The sequence below is a fragment of the Gymnoscopelus microlampas genome, assembly GCF_963454915.1.
Source record: "Gymnoscopelus microlampas genome assembly, chromosome: 21".
NCBI lineage: Eukaryota > Metazoa > Chordata > Actinopteri > Myctophiformes > Myctophidae > Gymnoscopelus > Gymnoscopelus microlampas.
Window position 1 is genome coordinate 25,761,138 of NC_139958.1, and position 24,258 is coordinate 25,785,395.

The window sequence follows — 24,258 nt, forward strand, 5'->3', positions numbered from 1 at the left end:
TTTTTTTTTCTTACAGTGGTGTAAAGTAACTAAGTAAGTACATTTACTCAAGTACTGTACTTAAGTACAATGTTTTGGGTATTTTTTTTACTTTACTGGAGTATTTCCATTTTTTTCTCTCCACTACATCTCAGAGGCACATGTAGGGCTACTTTTACTCCACTACAATTATTTGAAAACTTTAGTTAGGCCTACTAGGTCCTTTGTAAATGTGGTTTATTATTACAAAACATACATTACCCACTTCAGCCCTATATACATTTCGACCATTTGAAAATAGCAGATCTACAAGCTCCCAATGCCTGGCGGTGGGACTCATTGTGAACTTGTAGATCTGCTATCTTATAATATAAATATATAAAAGATGAGTACTTCTACTTTTGGTATTCTAATACATATTTTTTAGTGCATTCTTGAATGCACTTGAGTGAATTCCTGTAACAAAAATGTGATGTGAGTACTTTTTCCACCTCTGTTTCTATGAGCCCAGTGGAAACAGATGGAGGAGACGGTGTGTACAGTGAGGGCGAATGAGGACACGTTCCCTCTGGCACGTAGCGTACCGTAACCCCTGGCAACGCATAGATGACTGATTCTCTCAACTTTTTCCCAGCTAGTCATGAAAACATCACTGTCATCCCTCAAAAAATGCAGTTCGCTGGGCTCATTCAAAACAGCCCTAAAAACTCATCTTTCTGGAGGCCTAAAGAGGAGCTAGTACCAGTTTCCCTGTAGACAGACGACCCCCCCCCTCCCCCTTTTTTTGTACATACTTTTTATTTTATTTTCTAATGTTTTTTTTTTTTTTTTTTTTTTTGTATATATATTTTTTTGATAATGGTATTTTTTTTTCCCCCTCTGTATTCTTATGTTGATTATTGAACTGTTTGGTTGCTACTATATATGTCTATGAAATTAATTCAAGGACCCCAATGGAAACAAGCCCGCAAGGACTTTTTTGGCCGGACCTTTTAGACAAAAGTATTATAAATGTAACTGTGTTGTTTTACATTCTTTTTGCCTAATAAAAATTTCAATCAATCAAAAAAAGTCATCAGTGGTGTAAAGTAACTTAGTAGGCTACATTTACTCAAGCACTGTACTTAAGTAAAATTCTGAGGTTGTTTTTTTTTTTACTTTAGTGGAGTATTTCCGATTTTCAATACACTTCTACTCCACATCTCGGATCCAAATATTGTATAGGCCTACTTTTTACTCCACTATACCTTCATATGAAAACTTTAGTTAGTTAGTTACTTTGTAGATTTTGATTTGTATTAGGCTACTAAACATACATTAAACATTTAGCTCTATAATATTTCGGCTATTTGAAAATAGCAGATCTACAAGCTCACAACCATGATCCCATTGCGATGCGTTGTGAGCTTGTGGCTATTTTCAAAAGATTTGTATACATTTTGAAAACTTGAAATGGAACATACTGTAAAAGGTACTTTTACTACAATTATATGAAAACGAATAGTTAGTTACTTTGTAGATTTTGATTATTATAAAACATACACTAACAATTTCAGCCCTATCAGCCATTTGAAAATAGCAGATCTACAAGTTTTTTATACATTTTGAACTTGTGAAATGGGACATTCTGCACAATTAGTAGGCTACTTTTACTTTGGATACTTTAAGTATATTTTGATGCCGATACTTGTACTTTTACTCAAGTACATTTTGAATACGGGACTTCTACTTGTAACACTAATAGAGTATATCTATGTATATTGCAGTATTGATACTTTTATTGAAGTAAAACATGTGAGTACTTCTCAGTTTTTTGTAGCTGTAACGATTATGTAATGCTCTAATCGTTTTGGCAAGGTAATCCCTCGACGAAATTCCAGTGGAAAACTGGAAAAAGGGCAGTGGTGTAAAGTAACAAAGTTCATTTACTCGAGTAGGCCTACTGTACTTCAGTACAATTTTGATGTACTTTTACTGTACTGGAGTATTTCCAATTTTCAATACATTTACTTCTACTCCATTACATCTCAGAGGCAAATATTGTACTTTTACTCCACCACAATTATTTGAAAACTTTAGTTACTAGTTTATAGATTTTCTTTATTATTACAAAACATAGTCTAAACTAACCACTTCAACCCTATATCAATTTTGGCCATTTGAAAATAATGAGTACTTTCTACTTTTGGTACTTCAAGTACATTTTGATACCAATACTTTTGTTTTTTTACTCAAGTACATTTTAACCACTGCTCTGTCCTGTTAGCTCTGTCCCAAAGACATCAGACGCACCCCATCTAGTGTATAGTTTAGGTAGTGCACTCAAATTACTGATACTCTCTCTGATCCCATGGCCCAGGAGGACAACCACGGGTGTGGCGTGATCAGGGCTGCAATTGGCTGAAATGCTTTATATGACGTCACGTTAATGATAATGAAAATAATCAGACATGTCCCCTTTTATTTTCTCCCTTTTCCCATAATGTTTGTATTTAATTCGTCTTTTTATTGTGTGTCTCTGTGTGTGTATTTTTTATGTTCAAATTACCATATTTTAAAGAAGTATAATATTAAATGTAATCCACCTTCCTTGACTAGTCTGATTGATTGATTGATTGATTGATGTACTTTGTTTAGTAAGACATGAGAACAACAGTACATGGAAGTACAAATTCACAATACAGGGTCTACTAAACTGGAAGACTCATTAAGCACTGAGCTTGTTTACAATGAGATTCCCATGCATACAAATCATGATGACATATAAGAGACAGATGTACACACTACTATACAGAACGTCATACAATCAGCTTACAGGTTACTGGTATGAAGAGTGAAAACTATGTACAAGAGAAGAGAAAAACAGGGAGGGGGGTTTAAGACTTACAGGGGCCATTTTCGAATTGCAGCCTCCTGAAGGTGTATCTTTAGGGCAGTCTTGAAAGTGAGTAGGGTTTTACACTCCTTTACTCCTTTTGGTAGGGCATTCCACATTTTTGTTGAATAGCATGAGAACGAGTTAATTCCCTTCGATGAGCCAAATCTGGGTTGAACATGATTCGTGGAGCTGCCTCTGGTGTTATGATCGTGGACTTCATTAACGTTTTGGAAGTATTTTGACAAATACAGGGGGATACCAATGTTGTGGTGTATCTTGAAGACCAGGCCCATTGTAAGTTGCTGTACTCTGTCCTCAACCCTAAGCCATCCAATCCTAGCTAAATGAGCAGGGGTTTTGTGGGTTTTGTGATTGAGGCCAAGAAGTAGCCTTACCAGTTTGTTTTGGGATGTTTGGAGCCTTGTTTTTAAGGCCTTGGTGGTGTTGTGATACCATGAGGAGCATGCATAATCGTAATAACCTTGTATGAGGGCCCCTGCAAGAATCTTCAGAGTATTCTTACTGACTAGACGGCCAATCCTATACAAAAAGCGTGTTCTTTGGTTGACCTTTTTGATCACTCTTTCGGCCATTTTGTCACCGGAGAAGTTTGCCTCCAAGATGGAACCCAGGTAGGTAATTTCCTCCTTTCTTGTGATAACATCATCACCCGCTTTGATCGTGAAACTCTCAGCCTTGCTAAGGTTAGAACTGGACCCAAAGAGGATGGATTCAGTTTTACCCAGGTGTAATGATAGTTTGTTGTCGGAGAGCCAGATACAGATCTTGTCGAGTTCAGAGCTGAGAGCAACTTGCAGCCTGTCCCTGTCCAAGACCAGCAGAGCCGAGTCATCTGCGAACAGGAACAGTTTGCACAGTCGCAAGCTGAAGACATATCGTTCACATATATCAGGAACAGTAAAGGTCCCAGTATACTTCCTTCCTTGCGGAACACCACAAGTCACTGGGAGGGGAGGGGATTGGGTGCCTGGGTGCCATTTACTTCCACCACTTACTCCCTCCCTTCCAGGTAGGATCTCATCCAGCTCTAATTACACATTTTCTGAATGTAGTCTGAGCTGATTATATCTAGTTACTTATTTTCCAAAATCACTTCAGATTACATAACCATGATTAGTACATGTAGTAATCATGTAATACATGCCCATGTAATTACATGTAGCCTATCATTTAAACACATCTTGTTTATACAACATAGCCTTGGATGAATTACATTTGTTTTATCGAATGGTTCCTCAGACTGTGTAGTTATATGACTGTAATAGTGAAAAGTGAAGAAAAGATCATTTAAAGATAAATATAATGAGTAATAATCTCTCTCTTTCTCTAGACTCTATCTATCTATCTATAGAAAAAAACGCACACACACACACACGCACGCATGCACACACGCACGCACACGCACACACACGCCTCACAACGAACTAGCCAATCAAGGAATAACGGCCCTCCGGGCGATGGCAGCTCATGAGTTCATCCCATCCTTCGCATTCTCCTCCGAGCCAAACACACGTGGATCCCAGTCAGTCAGAAACAGAAACAACAACAACATGGCAACAAGCCACGGGCTCGCGTACGACGGCTGCAATTTCTTTAGGCAGAGACTGGTGCTGTCCACCATCAGTGGGAAACGGGTGAAAATAAAGAACATAAGGTCTAAAGACGACAACCCGGGGCTTCGTGGTAAGTTAACAGCAACCAAAACACACCTAAGCGCCACATGTGGCGCGTCGCAGTTTCTGGGTGGGTTAGCATGTCGGGCTAATGCTAGCTGGTACGCAGTTAGGAGTTGTTGTTTTTTCACTCACTCATTTAGATGTGGGAAAATAACGTTATATCATGTTGACGCACCAGTGGTGTAAAGTGACTAAGTACATTTACTCAAGTACTGTACTTAAGTACAATTATCAGGTACTTTTACTTTACTGGAGTATGTCAAATTTTCAGTACTTACTTCTACTGGACTACATCTCAGAGGCAAATATTGTTCTTTTACTCCATTTCAATTGCATTGTGAGCTTGTAGATCTGCTATTTCCCCCCAAAAATATATACATTTGAAAACATGTGAAATGGGACATTCTGCATAATGAGTACTTTTACTTTTGGTACTTTTAACTTAAGTATATTTTGATGCCAATACTTTTATACTTATACTCAAGAAAATGTTGAATTCCGGACTTGTACTTAGTATTTCTACATTGAAGTATTGATACTTTTACTTAAACCACTGCGACTAACATGTTGGAGGTGTTTTAATGTTTTTATTTGATTCAAAAAGCATTGAATCAACGAATGGGGAGATCAACCAGTTGATCATCCACTGGTTGACAGTGAGCCATCAACTGTTGATGGCTCACTGTCAAGTCACAGCAAAAAGCCATTCCTCAATCTTAAATGATTAATTTGTATCCCTGAGTACATGAGTACAAAATAATGTAACAAATATTTTGACGCTCTCACTGCGCGTGTGGGACACTCAAGCCTTTGGTAACAGGAATAGGACAGGTGGGCACTAGGGACATCTGGGCATCCCGATGTAAAATTGGCTGTTTTGTCCAAAATGTAAAAAAAATATATATATATTTTTGAAAAATGGTCTTAAGTAATGTAAAGTATACATGATGTGAACATGCACAGTACATCATTATCAGACTTGATTTTATCCTTCAACTGATTGTTGATGCCCCAAAATGACTGGATATACAGGTTTTGTAGCAATTGTAGAAATATTATACCTTAATTGTCGAATATTTAAGAATGTTCTAATCATGTATGCTTTACTTTTTCCAAATAGTTTTTTTTTTTTTTTACATTTTTGAAAAAAATAGCCATTATTACGAGGTGCCCTTTCTTCCTTGGTGCCCACCTATCCTGTTACCTTTCATTCCTGTCACCATTGATTATTTATCGATACCAATTAAACCAGGCTTATAGCAAGAAGAATGACTTAACATCATGCCAAATAATGTTTACTTTCTGCAGATTTTGAGGCCAGCTTCATCAGACTACTGGACAAAGTGACCAATGGGACCAGAATAGAGATAAACCAAACAGGTGAGTTTTACCACTGTTGGATTTCAAGCAAATGCGTAGATCATATTCATTGTCATAATGGAAATATAGTTACCAAATGGACAACAAAACATTAAAAAGAAAGAAATCCTAATTACTTACGACATACAGCTTATGCGATCACACAGGACAAATTATCTTGAAAGGCATAATATAATTCAGTTGTTCTTAGTACTATTATATCCAGCTCTAATTACAATTGCATAACTGCCACTTTGTTCATTGTGATGTTTTGGTTCTGACTTGGAACATTGTTAATAATGGGATGATGTTAAAGAGGCATAACAATGGCTGTTCTTCCTAATCATTACTTACATGCCTATGTCATTCTCTTAATTTGAGGTATTAATCTCTAATGATGAACTTGACTCAACACCAAATGAGCTCTATGTATCTACTGTTTTTTTGCAGACTAATATTTTCTTTGAAGACAGTTTGCTCCGTGGGACTGGACTGCAAACCCAATGGTTCCATAAGGAACAATAAAAATAACTACCTAATCAACTCAATTGCCAATACCAACCAATTATTTCTGTGCCCTCTAGGTACTGCTCTGAGCTATCAGCCTGGGTTACTGTATGGGGGCTCAGTAGAACATGATTGCAACCCTCAGAGATCGATTGGGTACTACTTGGAGGCCCTGCTCATGCTTGCTCCATTCATGAAGACACCTCTAAAGCTTACTCTGAAGGGAGTCACCAACGACCTGATCGACCCTTCGGTGAGCACACATTGTTTTTTTAAAGATTTGTTTTGTGGCTTTTATGCTTTTATTGACAGGACAGTAGGGTGACAGGAAATTGGGAGAGAGAGATGGGGAGTGACATGCAGCAAAGGCCGTTGGGATCGGGACTCAAACCTGCGACACGCTGTCACACTACACTGAGCCTCGGTGCCTGGACCGCTGTAGCGGTCCAGGCTGTGAGCACACATTGTTATACCTCCCCTATAACCTGTCAAACTTATAAAGCGCTGCAGTGAAAAGTTGACAAAACTGTGTGTACTTTTGAACTGCAAGAATTATGGTGATTATTTCTGTAGCCACAACCGCAAGGTGAGAGTGAATGAAGTACAGTGTTAACCATAGAAATAAATGTATAGAAGGGACTTTTCCATTCATAGCAACGCTGTGTGCTTCCATGTCATTTAAGGAAGAGGAGGATTGTTTGTGCTTCATAGAAGATGACCTACAGTATCTATTATTTTATATGTCCTACAGTATCTTTTCTTTTATATGTATATTGTTAAGATAAATTAGTTATAGTTTAAGGAAAAAGTGAGGGGAAACCATAATGTACCTATCTACCATTACTAAATTGATCTAAACAATACTGTCATAGTATCATTTCTCAACCTTAAACTGATTCTTTCTCTTATAGGTCGACTCACTGAAGTTCACAGCTATCCCGCTGATGAAGAAGTTTGGTATTGATGGCGAGGGCATGGATATCAAGGTGAGCATTTTAAGATTCAGAAACTTGTGGTTGTGGATATTCTAACTGCAGTGTGTTGTAAAAGTAATTATAATAATATTACTTTTACTATTATTTAGTCCTCTTTACACCCAATCCACACCAATAGTGTCATGATGTTGGCACGCTCTGACTGAGCAGCGAGTTTCAATGTAAAGTCTATGGCAACAAGTGTCTTCACGCTTTCATTTAAAGTGTTTATAAAGCGTTTATAAAGAGTTCATCCCCACCACGTGGAGGCTGGGTGGATTGAACTCACTCTGCCTACTCAGCCACAGTCACACTTGTTTCAGCTGGTATTGAAGTTAATGGATGAGAAAGTTATTTTAGGTGTATGCTTAGTGGTCTTGTTTTTTAGAGTGGTGCCTTATATTTGAAACCAAGTGTTGCAACACATATTTTTAAGTGGTCTGAGAAATGTAACTTAAAAGAAGCAAGCACCACTTAAGGTTAAACGATTAATCTCTTACCGAGTGCATGGCTCAGAAGAGTTTATATAAGCAAAAAGATCACCAGCACTCCCGAAATCTTCTTTAGGTATGGACGTGTTTTGGCAAACGCATCCTTTTGCTGCCTGTGCCGATCAAACTAAGAATGACCTAAAGGACATTTTGGAGCACTGGTGATCTTTAACTTATATAACCTCTGAGGAGTGTTTCTTTTGGTCAGGGCCATTAACTTGCTGTTTTTGTGTATTGAGATTCTCTCATACTGTACCTCATGTTATTTACAATATGTTGAGACTTAGAGTTCTTTCTTTCTTTCTCCAAGGTTGTGAAGAGAGGGATGGCCCCTAATGGAGGAGGAGAGGTACTCTTTACCTGCCCTGTTCGTCGGACCATCAGGCCAGTCCAACTGACTGACCCTGGGAAAATCAAGAGAATCAGAGGAATGGCGTATCCTTCTCATGATGACTAAATGCAAATCAAATTCCTGAACTCATATTTCAGTTTGTTTGCCTGTTTGTCCTTTTTTCAGAGAAACGCCCCTATGCTTGACCACAGTATCACATCTAAAATATGTTACATACAGTAGCTACCACCACAGCTACCCAACACCCTGGTTTACTGTCATAATTGGTGTTAGTTTAACATGATTTGTGACGGATCAAAACCCCTTGACTTTAACAACCCAGGTTTTCAGTACGAGTCTCACCCCAGATGGCCAATCGGATTGTGGAATCTGCTAGGAGTATCCTCAACAAGTTCATTCCAGACATTTACATCTACACAGACCACATGAAGGGGATCAGCTCTGGCAAGTATGTCCTACAACAACAAAATTATGTGGTTTTCATATGTTTCTCATGTGTCAGTGCTCAATTTGAGTTTTCACTGCAGGACAGAAGTTGAACAATAACAATTAACCATCACATTTGCTTATATTTTCTCTATGATTACATAATTCAAGTTTACTAGAATGAATTGGTAACAACTGAGCCATCTACAAACGCTAGATATGTTCCTTCCTTTAATCCCAGGTCTCCGGGCTTTGGTTTGACCCTGGTTGCAGAGACTGTGAATGGGTGCTTCCTTAGTGCTGAGCTGTGCTCATCGCCCAAGGGGCAGGGAGACCCTATACTGCCGGAGGATTTGGGCAGGAACTGTGCCACACTGCTTTTGGAGGAGATATATAGGGTGGGTACTTCAAATACACAAAAAGACAGATCTTTTAATTCAACTTAAGGCTGTGCTGCTCCTTGTATGAACTGGGGGATATCTCCTGTGCACAAATACCCTTGAAGTGTTATACATGGGATAACACTTCATGTCATTAAGGATATGAATGAGTGAGAATTTTGGATTTCCCCCTGAATTTGTATCTAAAAAGTAAAAACCCTAATATTTCAAAGTCATAATGCTTAAAAAGTGAGAGGCTATATTTCAAGTAAACATGACAATTCCTAGTCATGTCTGTTAATAGTTATAATAATGTGTTATTGCTGGAACGTCGGCAAGAGAGGCGACAGTGCAGCTTACTTTACAGTAATTATATGCTGAAAATCCCGCATCCTACCGGGAGTAGTCCCTCAAACTTAACATTGTGATGACAAACTCAATACTTTTGTTATAGAGTTTTACCTGTCTGAATCTCTGAATCTGCATGCAGACTCTGTTTAATGCTAGGGAGGTACTCTTTCCTACTTGAACCTCTCCTTCTTGCGCTGTCACTGGAGACACTAGCACGATGTCTTAACATATTGACTGCCTAGATCGAGTTAACTCGATTTTAGCAAAAAAAATAATTAAAAAAAAAAAATCTCTGGCATGAATAACAATAGGCAGTGAAAATAATTCAGGCAGTCAATGTGTTAATAAATGGGTCATCATATTATGATTAGTATTAACGCTACCATAATCAATACATGTAGTACATTGCTTGCACACAGTCAGCATTTTATCCACCACTTTTTGTCATTGTCATAGGTATGCAACATATGAAAGCCTGATTTATATACAGATTAAGTTCAAAACATGTGATTTATTATCATGGACATAGACGTGTGATATACAAACATTACGCTACATATTTTGCTTGTTTTGTGGTTGGCAGTAGCACACAACTTGTGGGAATTAAACACCTGTAGTGCGCACACGGCCAGACGTGCACTCTGGCCGTGTACGGCCTCCCGAAAACAGTAGCTATAGTTTTTTATTTTGAACTTTCAATTGCCTATTTTGGAAAACTAGTTTTAGAATGTTTTTTGAATAGGCAAGTAAAGAGTAATAATATCTTCAAACACAACTCGTGTGAGACACTGTTTTCATGGCGATCAAACTCTGTGGGGCATTCTGCTATCTGGCCGTTGAACAGTGGAGAATCCCTGCAATAAACAACCATATGATGCCTATTCCATGTGTAAAGAAGTAAATCTAACTACTCTGCATGTCTATATAGTAGTTCATCATTATTAGATTATTGAAATAATGATGTCATTGTAAAAAATATCCCATTCTAATTGGCACGAGGGTGAAATATCTGCTATGAGTAGTTGCACTTGCTTGCCTTTCATTCTCAGCTGGTAGATACTGTATGTAATGGTTAGGCATAGCCGTAAGCAACTTGGAGGGTATCAATAACCCCTTAAGTTGCAATTCCTGCCATCGACAGCCCTCTTCGTAAGACAGAAAAGTTGAGAAAAATAATAACAGGGAAGATGTACACAACACACACAGTACAAAACTACTCACAGACAGTTGTGAGCAGCTTGATTGTACACAGGCATAACATGCACACAGAGACATGTGGACTTGTCAAAGCATACGCCTAGATAGGGCCAAACCACATGAACTCTGTCAGAACATACTGTGGTGGACTTGATCACAGCATGTAAACAACAACTGCAGACCCGCTGCCCTTGTTTACCCACATTCTCCGGTAATGACCAACAACTCCCGTCTGGAATGCTACTGAGAGAAAACTGTCTGAAGGGAACCACAGATTTAGAAAAAGTAGAGAAATGCATACCCATTCAAATAAGCATTCTTGGATGGTTCATAAAGTGTTAGATAAAGTTGGCATGAAATTGAGCATTTGTACAGTGTGTGTGAAATTCAGAATGCGGAATGTTTATAGTATAATTTCAACCGAACAGCATTCCAGTTGTCCAGGGACAATCCAACTGTATGAGTTTCATGTTCTGTCAACAAATACAACATTATGTACTGACAGCCGTTTACCACAGCAAATGCCTTTTTCTTTCAGTTTTTCTTAGACAAACAGGGCAGAGAGACCACATGAACTTTTGGAGTTAGAGTCGCTTAACATGAACTGTAGGATAGAGACGGACGGGCCCTCTCTTTCCCCTCTTTCACTTTTCACATGCTCCCCCTTTCCATCTCACATGAGCCACCAGTCACAATGGATGTCAGGTGGTTTCATATCCAATTCATTAATGTGACACAGCTGTGAATACCGAAACGATGTGTAGTTTTATTTAGAGGGCCCTCTATATTTTTGACCGCTCAAACGAGTTTAGGAAGCAAAGTGTCTATTATAGGTTTATTTTGGTGCTGTTTAATTGGATACTTTAGGTGTGCTAATGAGCTATGCATATTTATCGGTGTACACGCATGATTCAAGACATGTGATTTAGATTTAAGTGCAACTTCACTAAATACCTGCTGTTTAAAGGGATAGTTCACCCCCCCCCACCCCAAATGTTTTTCTATTGATTAGTCACCCCATGGAGACTTCAATTCATGGATATATATATATTTTTTGTCGCATTCTTAAGCCAATAATTTGATGACCAGTGGACACGTAGGCAGCGGTTCCGGTAGGAGACACAAAAGAGACTCTTTGTGTCTCCTACCGGAACCGCTGCCGGTCATCAAATTATCGGCTTAGGAATGCAACAAAAACAAAAAAATATCCATGATGAATTCAAGTCTCCATAGGGTGACTAATCGAAAGAAAAAAAGTTATTTTGGGGTTAAACTATCCCTTTAACAACTGCATATATTCTGTATATATTTTTTAATCTCAGATTATGAAGTAGCAAGTAGCTTAAACACTTAATTTGTATATACTTTGATGACCGGTGTCCCCCAGGGGTCTGTACAAGGTCCCCTACTTTTTCCCTCTACACTGAACTCTTCAACGAAAATAGCCGATTTAAAAGCTCTAAACGTGACGTGATGAGCTTGAAGATCTGCAAATTTTGTTGTGAGCCTAATATGGCATGCCATATTATTTCTTTTAGCTTTATTTAAACAGGCAAAACTGATTTAAGAACATTCATATTTACAACCGTGGCCTGGCAAAAGGCAAGGCCTCTTGAGGAAGAGGCAAGGGGGGCTAAAAGAAACCTATTGCTAAAATAACAGAGATCCTAAAGCTCATGTATGGATGATGTGTCAAACTTTATAATTCATGTTTAGAAGTGCTTGATGGATGATGGAATGTGGTGTTAATTGAGGTTGAAGTGGTAGGCTATGGGAAACAGTTAGGTCAGGCTTGATGAAGCTATGTCATTGTGCTTGCGTAGTGTGTCTCCCAAGTGTAATATGATTATGATGAGACTCACAGTGATTGTGTATGTCATTACATGCCACACACACACACACACACACACACACACACACACACACACACACACACACACACACACAGAAAAAGAGCCCATTTTATCAAAACATATTCAATTACGTCCAGTGGATCTGTGACTTCTGTTTGCAACTGTGTTGTTCTGCCTCTCTCACCCCTCTCTCATAAGAGCCATGTGAGTCCAGTTAGCAGGGCAGAGTAGTGCTGATTAACTCTGAAAGAGAAATTGTGTTGGGTGTCCTCTAAGACCGTGCTCTAGGGTGGGGTACTAACCTTTTCTGCCTCTCAGCCTTGGAACATGGTCGATTCAAATCATTCAACCATTCAGAATGTTTTTTTCTTTTTGTTTTTTAACCTGTGAAACTGGCTGGTCGGATTGAAGGGCGTTTCAGTGTCCAAAAACTTGTGTTTATTGGCTGATGGCTGGTGATAGGATGGGTGATTAATGCATTGGAAGCACTTGAAAAGAGAGAAGAAATGGTGACACCAGAGAGAGATGGACAAATGACTGCTTGGGATTGTTAATCTGAACCCATGGAAAAGTGCTGGAGTCCTCTTTGAGGATATAGGCACCATGTACGCGTGCATGTGTTTGTTTTATGGTTAATCAGTACAGGCCTCTGCTGGTTATAGTAAACGAGAACTTACACGATGGACATTTTGTTTCTGGAAGAGACATGAACAGTAAACCGGAGCTGATGTAAGTGTTGGAAATAAGCATTTTCTCGTCCTGATTGATAAGTATTGAAAAGTATATAATGTATATATATATCCATTGCCACTGCTATTTATCTATAAGGTGTGCTGCTGGCTGTACTTTGCATTGATTTTCATATAGCAGTAGGTAGATTTTCTATGGAGGGGTTATAGTAATGTCGGAAACCAAATGTCTGCATGACGGTGTCCTTTTTTGTCTTTAGCTTTGGTTTCCTTTCTCACTAATTGGCAAGGTCTGATTTGGATTTGCCTGTACTCAGCCCTGCAAACTTGCCACGTTTCAGTCAAATTTGTCATATTGAATGCAGAATATAGCATTTATGTGAATTGTGTAGATCCAATGAGATTTTAATTCTGGAAATGGGGCCCTGCTACCTTCCCTATCATTCTATTTGAGTGAGATACTTCCAATGGAGATGCTTCGAGGCTAGCTAGAAGTGGCCCGGAGGAGGACCAATCAAATGGGTAAACTCAAGCGATCTTACCGGCGAGGTTATCGGGTGTCTTTAAACAAATGCATCCATAAAGACGGCAAGTCAGTGTGCAAAATCTTGGCAAAGATTGTTGTCAGTGGAAATATGTTTTTTTTTGTATATATACTTGCAGGGCAGGCCCTAAAATAGATCTCACATATTGTGATGGCAACTAGAAAGCGTGTTTCTACACTATCTTTTACTGGACTAAACAAATTGCTGGACTGGAAAGACCAAAGACGATGCCCTTTTTGAAAGGTAAACTGCTGGGTTTTATACCTGTTATGTAATGTAATTTACAGTAGCACAGTGTCATACGTTGAAAACAACAGAAACAGCAGCAGCACTCAAGGGTTAAAGAAACCTGGTGAACATAAATGTTAAGTCTAATCTTAAATCTCTAAACCAAGTATTTTGGGGAAGAAGATGACGGCATCTACCTGTGGGTCTTCCCCACATGAAGCAAAAGTTGGTGCAAGTCAGACCATTTTGCGAAACTAATGTCACCACACAGTCGTCATCCTGGCTGGCCAAGGTCAAGACCAGGGCACGGAACGTCCCCTTCACGGGCGGACATCCTGACCATCAAGGGCAGTATTTAACCTGGCAACAATTAATTGTATTTAGCATTGAAAAGAACATTAGTTTCCACCTAATGTTCTTTTAAGCACAATCCATCTGCTGTGACTGGATATGTGAGGAATTTACATTGTTTTCATACAAATTACTTGCTAATATAACCATATATTTTGTAATGGTAAGTAATATTCAAGCAGTTGACTTATTGTGTAAAATATATTGTAGAACCTATTACCAGGATTTATTTTTTTGACTATGGCTTTACTTTTTTTTCGTTGTTGAATATGTTTGCTTGTTGTGGTGCTTTGTTTTTGTCGAGCATGGAAAATAGTCATTTCTTTACATTGAGATATAATTTCACGTCTTATAAACCTTGTGTAGCCGCCTCTCCCAGTCCAAATGGGAATGTAGTTGAGAATCCCAGGCTAGTCAACATGGGATGCCTTTTCTTAAAACAATGTTGCCATGGTTTGGTTCATATGATTATGTAATTGAATCATATACCTGCTGACCGTCTGTCACAATGTCATGTTGCTGGCTTGCTGCTGGAAGAGCCTTCATATGCCACATACATAGGCACTTGGAATGGATGAATGCACACCACAGGATATTGACCCTATTTAGCCCAGGCCTGTCCACATTTACACATGAGTCTAATTTAGAGGAATGGTTTGAAAAGCCCTCACTATAGGTTCGTTGTTCTTTTTTTTCTTTTCTTATAGCGCGTGTCCAGTCACCCTCAGTCTTAATGGGTGTCATAGTGGGTGCACAAAGTGCATAGCTGACGAGTTAACCATGGTGGCATGTGATGCCTGAGAAAGTGCTAGAGACTAGACCTTCTGTCTCCCAAATATGTCGGTTATGTGAACAGAGAAAGGGAAATGCAATAGATGGCTTAAGGAAAGCATGATGAGGGAATATGTACGGGAAGATTAGTTAAGATGGTTATAGATGCATACATTTTAAGATTGAGAAAAGAACCGTTGCTGGCTTTCAGACATTTTAGGGTCTGGTTCTGTTTGTTGAATAGTATATCGCTGGTGCACTTAGTGTTAGTGTTTGTCCCTGATCCATTCTTTGGATTCTAAATACATTTCTCACATCTGTATCCGAGGCTAAAAAGGTTCAGCAACCTCTGGCTGATAGTCCTCTGTCTCAGTAAGGCTGCTACGATCATGACATTTTAGTAGATTAATTGGATAATTTATGGAAAATGGATTCTAACGGTTTTGCAAAATAAATGTGATTAGCTCATATTAATTGTGATTATGTAATAATTGTGACCTCTCAGAAACTTTCTTTTGTATGTATGTTGTGTGATCGATACTTGTGTTAGGCCTACACGATAACACTGACGACAACAAGTATGTCCTCATGGGGTGATGGAGTTCTTTCTAGGAACTCTCCACCTCAGTGACGTATTTTAGTGTTGATGTTTTTGAAGCTAACGCACATAACCCCTCCTCCCCCTTGAATTATCTCTCCTTTTTTCCAGGGTGGCTGCGTTGATTCCTCCAATCAGAGCCTGGCGTTGCTGTTCATGACCCTGGGTCAGCAGGATGTCTCCAAGACTTTAGTCGGACCTCTCTCCCCGTACACGTAAGGCACACACGCATGCACACTCAAACACCCATCTCTGTCTACATGTAAGACACTAGTCTTTAAGTTATGATTCATGCAGTGGTCAGGGGTCCGTGAAAATAGCTGATCTGGGCGATTTTGGCAAATTTAGAACTTAATATTTGGCAACATAGGGAAGCGATAGTTAATGTGGTTAGTATACATTTCTGATGAAATTGTTACATTTTCATATCAAACAGAATTATTACACAGTCTACATTTCACAAAAGGAAATGCATGTATGTAATTCAGTCTGACCAGAATTAGGGATAAAACATATCCTCACCGGCCTTAGAAATTAATGACCATAGAGGGATCAAAAGTAGAGACATGGATTTCCCCCACATCCCCCCCAGCAAATCGAACCCTGAGAGTGGTTATGCACAAGGTCCCTCACACGTGCATGCCCACACAGGCCTCAGTCCTGTACATAGTAGTTATTCTTCCACAGGTCATCTCTTGGCAGGGGACACCAATCCAAAGTTCTCTCTACGCACTAGGACAGGAAACACTAGTCAAACAAACAACTTCAGGAAAAACAAACCAGTCATTGTTTATGTTTCCCATCAACCTTTGGATACCCATTTTATCAGTTTTTAAAATGCTGTATTTTTTAATATAGCAGACCTACAAGCTCACAACATGTCGCAATGACGTCACATAGTGAGCTTATAGGTCTGCTATTTTCACAATTTTAAGATATGGCTGGAGTGATTAAAACCAGGAAAAGACAACAGTTTTGCCAAATCACAATATAATATATATAATACAATTGGCCAAATCCCAGATGATATCCAGTCTCAATGTAATATCGATATATTGCCCAGCCCTACTGCAAAGAAGACAGAAGTCCTCACAACTCATATGGAGCATGTGGTCGATGCAATAAGGCTGTGTGTCCTCCAAAGTGGACGTCTTGTCGCGCTGCTGGCGCTTCCACCATAGCGTAAATATGCGACGTTCTCGTTGAATACAATTCAACATATGCTCAGGAACTCAGGAATAAAAACGCCTCGGTGGACACAGCCCATAACTGACTGAGCCATCATGCACCCAGGCCCATATTTATAATAGCCAAATGTGCGCCCCCTTCAAATGAGCTGTCAGTGAATATTAACGTTTACAGTACATGAATGTGTAATAATGAACCTGATTAAAGAGGAGGTGGCCAATGGACTATGAACTGTCCATTTTCAGTTATCATGGTACCGGTGCTGTGTTCCTCTCAAGTACAGTACTATGATAACTGAAGATTGGCAGTGCCATCACAAACCCCCCACTCAGCCCCTCCTCTTACTCAGCTACAACTCATATCACCATGTTTCCATTTGTGTACACAACTGCTCAAGGTCAGCAAGTTAACATCAAGCTCTGTAAAATGGGTCATGAAGATTGATCAACTTGAGACAAGAATCTTAAATGGCAACAGTTTTCATGCTTGTGATTCATACTTGTTTATTTATGTTGTTTTGGATATCAAAATGGTGTATACTGTGTGTGCTGGCTCATTTGTGCATGTATCTAAAGAGGAATGTACTTGGGGATAAACTTTGTTTATTTTGCATTCAATAGGTTTATTTAGTGTTACCAGACTAATTACAGACTAATTCCTCCTCCCTAAATCCTGGTTCCAGGATAGTGTTGCAATGAGTTAAAAAGTGTTTTCAGACACCAAACTCCTTACATCTTTAACCTTTAATTGATTAAAGGTAAATCTCTTAAAGCAAAAACAAAGAAAATAATATTTCTTTCATTTTTCTCTCTCATTCCCTCTAGGATTGAATTCCTCAGAAATATTAGAGATTTCTTCCAGATCATGTTCAAGATGGAGACACAGAAACCATTAGAAGGGGAACGAAAAGGTGGAGACAAGATCTTGATGACCTGTGTTGGAGTAGGTTACAGCAACATAAACAAAAGCATCAATTAAAAATATCTTTGTACCACTATCATCACTTTGTCTTTTTTTTTACCCCTCACAATAATAATGCCACTGAATGAGGAAAGTTTTTATTGTTAAATGAAAATTTATAACAGTACCTTTTTTGGTTGACAAACTTGTTAGGGTATATAGATATATATTTTTAAACGAATAAGAAAATAATTCATCCAGAGATTTAAAAAATATGTGTAATCAAATTATTTCTTAACCCCAAAAACATACATAATGTGAAATTATCATTTTAAGTAGGGACGTCAAAACTCCATGATTGCTTCACTCAGTGGAGTGGGCAGGATCTACGGTCTGGAGCCAGGCTATGATTGTTTACCTCTGTGAGCCCTAAGCTTATGGCAGTCATAATCCATCAGTTTTTTGTTGGGTAAGCGTGGTACTTCACCCTAAATATATTCCTGTTAGGCAGTCATAGCATTGTAATGTTGACAAAGAACACTACAAGATTGCTACCTGACAGGGAAATAAACCTTATGCAACAGGAAGTGTGACATCTAGTGGTTGAATGTTGTCTAGTATCTAAATTATATTTAAAAACACTTTGCAGAACACAGATTAAAGACATCATGTGCAGTTAAGAGTTTGATGAGATTCAGTCAGTCGGTGAATACACAATTCCTTTAACTCTTCTTATTGGTGGATACCTCTTCTTATTGGTGAATATCCCATCTTCATATTAGAACACTTAATATCATGTAATACTGATTGTCATCAGTTGTGTTATTAGAACACTTCTTATCATGTTATACTGATTGTCATCAGTTGTGTTGAAATGACATCCACTGGCATGTTGTCTGCTTTGGCATGATGCTCCACATTATTCCAGTTGTTTCTCATCAAACTAATCGCTAATGATTAGTCATCTCCACCACAGAGCAGCTTCAGGGCGTCGCCATAATTACCCGACACTTCAGACTATACAAACAAAGGGCAAATGCAAAGAAAGTGTTATTAAATAAACTATTCCATGACCACCTGAGATATTGAACATGAGTCCCGGAGACATTAATAAACGTACTAAACTAAAATCTTAATATAATACTCAATCCCAACATAAAGGCCAAAACACACTGTACGCAGCTGCAACCTGTGTGCATCGCATCTTACTGTTCCATTTAGTGTCCACTAAATAGTTCATCCAAAAAAGATTCTATCAATTACACACCCCATGAAGCCTTGAATTCATGGAGATTTTAGTTTTTGTCGCTAAGCCAAAAATGTGATGACCGGCTGAGTCTCCAGTATGAGACTCAATTGAGTCTCCTACTGAGTCTGAGCCAGGAGCTGCTTGAAGTAACCGAAAATATTGATCTGGACAAAGATGAAATGTTACTCAAATGTAAATTGGGAACAGCAGACATGTGCGAGATGCTGTCATTGCCATGCTGAAGTGATGCTTCCTGTGTGTTTCAGGCCTAAGACAAACAAAACGGGCTGAAGCCCACTGAATTGTATGTGCATGAGAGACATGTTGTGTGTGTGCGCATGCTGACCTCTAACTGGGAGAAAAGAGAGTAGCCAAACAGCTTTTTGTACTCTGCTCTTATGTCCAGTAAGTCTGTCTCTGAACGGCTGACCAGTATCCTGGTCAGAGTGGACTCCGTGGTCCCTGCACCCTGGAGACAAGAACAACAGATGTAGTTAAAAGAAAGGTTCTTCCTAAGTTCTTCCTAAATGAAATGGTCCTAAAAGTATCCATAGAACTTTCTGCTACTATTGCAATATTTCAGATTGTCTCACAAGACTTTCACACAATCCAGAATGCTAAAAGAATATAATCCCTTTGGCCAGACGACTCCCCCAAACCTTCACTTTGAAGGTTGACTACAAAATGTATTTATTTTTCTTTCTCTGTCTGAAAACGATCAGAAATATACTGTATGTAGAGACTTTATCTCACACTAGTGCTAGGATTTTAAAAAATATATATATTAACAATACTGCAAACAGCAACACTGGCTACACCTGTACAATTTCAGTGACACTTTTCCACCAACGTTACAGTCTTCCTCTGAACAACAGCAGTAAGACCATGGCTTAACATTCCCTTCCACACCACGAGAGAGCAATGGAACAATCTCTGTGGCTGAATGGGCAGCAGGATGCAACATAACAATATGTGGATTTTATACTGTGGTTTGTGGTTTTGCAGGGTTCAAAAGGTGTCATGTGATCTGTGGCTCGACAAAAATAATGTATTTTCAACTGACAAAGGAGAGTGTAATGTGGTATTTAAACTACTTTAAATACCACATTGTATTTAAACAAATGTAATCATACAAACGGAGAGAGACCCCACAACTTACTTTCATGGCCTTGAAAAGCCTCTCTGCCAGGTATATAGGGACACTCTTTACACACTTAACTGTGGAAAGGAAAGGCACAGAAAACAAGAGATTTTTGTATACGTTTTTAAAAGTTCCTCTGGAAAAAAAAGGAGCATGGCTAAAGAGTCCTTACCAATGGCCACTAATAGCTTCTCCAGGTCACCACCCATCTCACTTTCAATGCTCTCTTGTAGGGTCTTGTTGCTTATGCTTTTGTATTCTACAAGTGCTGCAGACAGGACATAAACATGACTTTTACTTATACTGTACTACTGATTTGTAAAGCAAAATGTTTGTCAGAATTCTACCCACTCTGTCGCAACTGGGGAACACTCCTGTGGCACAAAATATCAATAAACTTGGCCTCATCTGTCCCCCACTTCTTCTCCCCTGCTTCATACAGGGCCTGGTTAGAAGGAGAAAGATAGATGAGCATGGATAAAAAATAAAATACATGTATACAGTGGAAAACAAAATTGGAGAGGGACAATGACAATGGAATTTCTCAAGAGGGTTCAAAGGAAGTATGATTCAACACAAACACCAAAGTCCTTGTCTGACTCACACTGCAAACAGCCACGAGGTTCTGGGCCACGCCCAGTGGGAGAGTGAAATACTACACAAGGCCATCATGGCCTTGTTTAGTGCTTAATCATTCAGTGGTAATTATGGAGATGAGTATGCTTAACTTATATGGGAATAGGCTTAAAGCCCCATTGTGCGATACATTGCTGTTGTTTATGGGATTTCTCTGCATAACAAAACAAAATATGGTTCTATAATTTCTACCTCAAAGATATAGATTGACAGGTATGTAAAGGCTACACAGAGAGATGAATGTTAACTGCATACAGTACCTGCACCTTATTACTAATGTTGGGGGTAACACATTAATTATATAATTTTCATGAGTTGTAATAAATTGGTAATATTAGTTTTAACAGTATTTTTCACATTCTAATGCATTAATTCACACTAATGACAATGCAATTTGTCTACCATTCACTTAGATTCATTTAGATTGGTCTAACTATACCTATATAGGCACAGTATATCCTGTGTCGATAGAGGGTGCTGCAGTGTCTGGGTTGTTTGTGCATCATGACATTAAAATGTACTCTGCTAAAATAGCATTTTAATACCAATACAATTATTGTGACGTTGTTCCAGTTTCCATTAAGCTTCCCCTCTTCCACATAGTGGATGGGTTATTAATCTGTAGCTGATTTTACCTTAGCATCTTCCTTGGATTTGGCGGCATCCACACTAGTGGTCTCATCTCTCTTGCCCTGCAAGGAAAGGCAGGAACTATGATGAGAGTGATGTACGTTGCTTACAGTTCTACAGACTTTTCTTTTTTGTATTGCTTCATGACATGTACTGTAGATCTAAAATCACAAGCACAAAAATAATATCACCTAAGAAGTTGAGTTCTCTCTCTCCAGTCTGACCACTCACAGAAAAGTCATTGTATCGCTAATTCAATTTTGTACATGCTGAACTCGTGTAATTTTCTCTCACAGCTGTGCTACATAAATCGTAAGAAACAGCTCTCCATGGAAATCCATTTTGCACATTCTTTGGCTGAGAGAAGAAGCAGTCAAGTCATCAGCAATGTTTGCTCACAACTGTCTAAAGAAATATATGGCTTTGACAGTGTAGGACTGCTGTTATCTATCTTTATTTGTCTACCCTTGTCTACCTTTCGAATTAAAGCCTTTGACAAGGCTTTAATTCGAAAGTACTTAATAATTTAGAAAGTAAAAGCTGACACAGGTTTTGGGAATCTCTTGTAGAAACAATATATCATATGTACCTCAGCTAAAATGACCAGAGTTTTACCATAGTCCCCAGATACCTCCGAAGTCAAATCATGAGTTAATGATCTGCCTGTTTCTAGGATGAGACAAAACAGAACACAGAATTTCAGTACAATAGTCTAAAACATGCAGATACCTGAAGCATATTAGTCCACATGCATGAGCACACACACACATGTGCACATGAAAAAAGAAACGACAACACTATTGTCACTATCCTTTTTGCAGGAATTACACAGTGAAGTAATTGAAGTGAATATACTAACCTGCCAGGTATGCTTCAGACAGTGCTTTGATTTGTCTGTTGGATCTTGAGGCAAATATTTCAGTCAGAATACTTTCTGTGGTCCCAGCTCCCTATATGTTAACACAAATAATATGCTCTTTAGACTTTTCCAATACAATACCAGTAGAAGTAGTAGTATAAACACTGTTAAAGATTATTCACAGTACAATTCGTGTTGGAGCCCTTATTATAAAATCTGTGGCATCCTGGTGGATCAGCAATCTAAATTGCTCTAGGACATAATTAAATGAAAATAATAGCAACTTTATAAGCACAGAACTAGGATGAGTTCCTAGTCAGTTGCCATACATGGTAGTTACAGTATATGTGCTGTACACAATGGCATCATTGATTGATATTTACCTTAAACCACGCACTTTATGTACATATCTGTTATTACATCTGCTGCAGTTTTAATCGGTGGTTTTCCACCCACTGATTATGATGTAAGAGCAAAATGGTCACAATGTGCATATATTATATTATACAGAAGTCAATTGAAGCAAAACTCACTTTGACCTCATAATCAAATACAATCATACCTGGGTGGCTTTAATGATCTCTCTACAGTCGTACACATCAGCAGGAGTTGCTAAGGCAACTAGCAGTTCCTCAAAGTCTCCATGGGTGTCACCTTCCAAGTCAGCTACTAAAGCCTGAGAGAGAGAGAGAATGTGGATGTACATGTATTCTGTATACATTCCTGCTGCACCTAAGGCCTGAGGTATACTTGGTTGCACAACGGAAATGGAAATCTACAAGCTCACGTGTCGCAGCGTGACCAATTTGAGCTTGTAGATTGGCTATTTTCGGTTTATGCCACAATCAGGCTAAAGAATATACTTCTGCATTGTACATAACATTAATTGTGTGCGTAACCATTCTGGTTTCATTTTGGTACTGTATAAAAGTGTACATTGCCCACTTTTCACATCAACTATCTATCCATCTATCTAGCCTATACATACCGGTATGTGTACACACACACACGCACACACACACTTTTAAGTTATTATTACGTTGTATTTAAGCCTATAATGTGTCCATGTCAGATTGGTTGTAGAGATTTTCATTTTGTAGACTTGCGTGTTTATAATCTTGTCAAAATCACTCTCCTATCACTGCCTGCTTTCAAACTCCCTTGCAGTTATGTTACCGTATGTATACTTATTTTATCTGGCCAAGAGATTGGTTCAACTCATACTCTGTCTTCAAAGCTCTATACTAATGGCAAAACCCAAATCATATCTATGTTCATGTACCCTTCCTGTGGCCTTCAGGTAGGCATTGGCAATAACCTGGCGCTGAGCATTGCTTCTTTGGGTCAATACTTCAACCAGTTTATCTTCAGAGGTTCCTAGATAGAGAGAATGAAACAAAGCAGTCTTTACATATACTGTAGCTCATTATCGTCATAGTAATAATCTAATAATAATAACAATATAGCCTAATTTATACATTTGTCCACACAAATCTACAATCATTTTTGCTCTGACATAGTAAGTCTTCCAGTGAACAGACAGAAAGATAAGTGTAATTGTTAGCTCATACCAATGCCCTCTATGGCATTCTTCAGAGTCTCCACATCCTCTTGTACTTTGAAGTCTGCTTTATCCTTGACAGTCCCTCTGTTGGACTGATGAACACAATAACAGGCTAAATGGCTCAGTCACATAATAATGAAAGGTAATGAAAAGAAGCTTATAACAAAACTTAACAATAAAGTTTAACATCTTTAACCCCATTTCCCTGGTATGATCAACTTACTGTTACTGTCAATGAGGAGGGGTTGTCTAAGAGCAGGTCCAAGTCATCCTGCAATAAGCCAGCAAATGAATGCAATCAGATATGAAACTATAGGAGTAATATACAGTATTGCCTAGTAGGCCTATACCCTACCAGTGGTTCTCAGGGGTCCTTGGGGGGGTACCAGGGGGTCCCCAGCTAAATGAGTTAATATGGCATCACAATTATTTTAACCACTTTAACCATATTTTATACTTAAGCTA

At 38.7% G+C, this 24,258-nt stretch overlaps 2 protein-coding genes across 2 annotated transcripts in view; one reads left to right on the top strand and one right to left on the bottom strand.

The window, feature by feature from the left end:
• The first annotated feature begins 4,372 nt into the window (after positions 1-4,372).
• On the top strand, positions 4,373-17,814 carry rcl1 (RNA terminal phosphate cyclase-like 1). The gene is made up of 9 exons (XM_084046175.1): positions 4,373-4,561; positions 5,863-5,934; positions 6,498-6,673; positions 7,332-7,406; positions 8,196-8,320; positions 8,560-8,685; positions 8,905-9,061; positions 15,738-15,841; positions 17,639-17,814. Exons 1-9 carry the CDS (start codon positions 4,429-4,431, stop codon positions 17,790-17,792), a joined length of 1,122 nt encoding a protein of 373 aa, XP_083902301.1. The 5' UTR covers positions 4,373-4,428; the 3' UTR covers positions 17,793-17,814.
• A 42-nt stretch (positions 17,815-17,856) lies between these two features.
• anxa3b (annexin A3b) overlaps positions 17,857-24,258 on the bottom strand; it is a 6,981-nt gene continuing 579 nt past the window's right edge. The window contains exons 3-14 of the mRNA XM_084046176.1: positions 24,017-24,064; positions 23,801-23,885; positions 23,512-23,606; positions 22,792-22,905; positions 22,230-22,320; positions 21,960-22,039; positions 21,376-21,432; positions 20,456-20,549; positions 20,277-20,372; positions 20,123-20,181; positions 19,310-19,432; positions 17,857-18,731 (exon numbers count right to left, since the gene is read on the bottom strand). Coding sequence (XP_083902302.1) covers positions 18,672-18,731; positions 19,310-19,432; positions 20,123-20,181; positions 20,277-20,372; positions 20,456-20,549; positions 21,376-21,432; positions 21,960-22,039; positions 22,230-22,320; positions 22,792-22,905; positions 23,512-23,606; positions 23,801-23,885; positions 24,017-24,064 — 1,002 coding nt within the window. The 3' untranslated portion in view covers positions 17,857-18,671. The remainder of the gene's footprint in view (positions 18,732-19,309; positions 19,433-20,122; positions 20,182-20,276; positions 20,373-20,455; positions 20,550-21,375; positions 21,433-21,959; positions 22,040-22,229; positions 22,321-22,791; positions 22,906-23,511; positions 23,607-23,800; positions 23,886-24,016; positions 24,065-24,258) is intronic.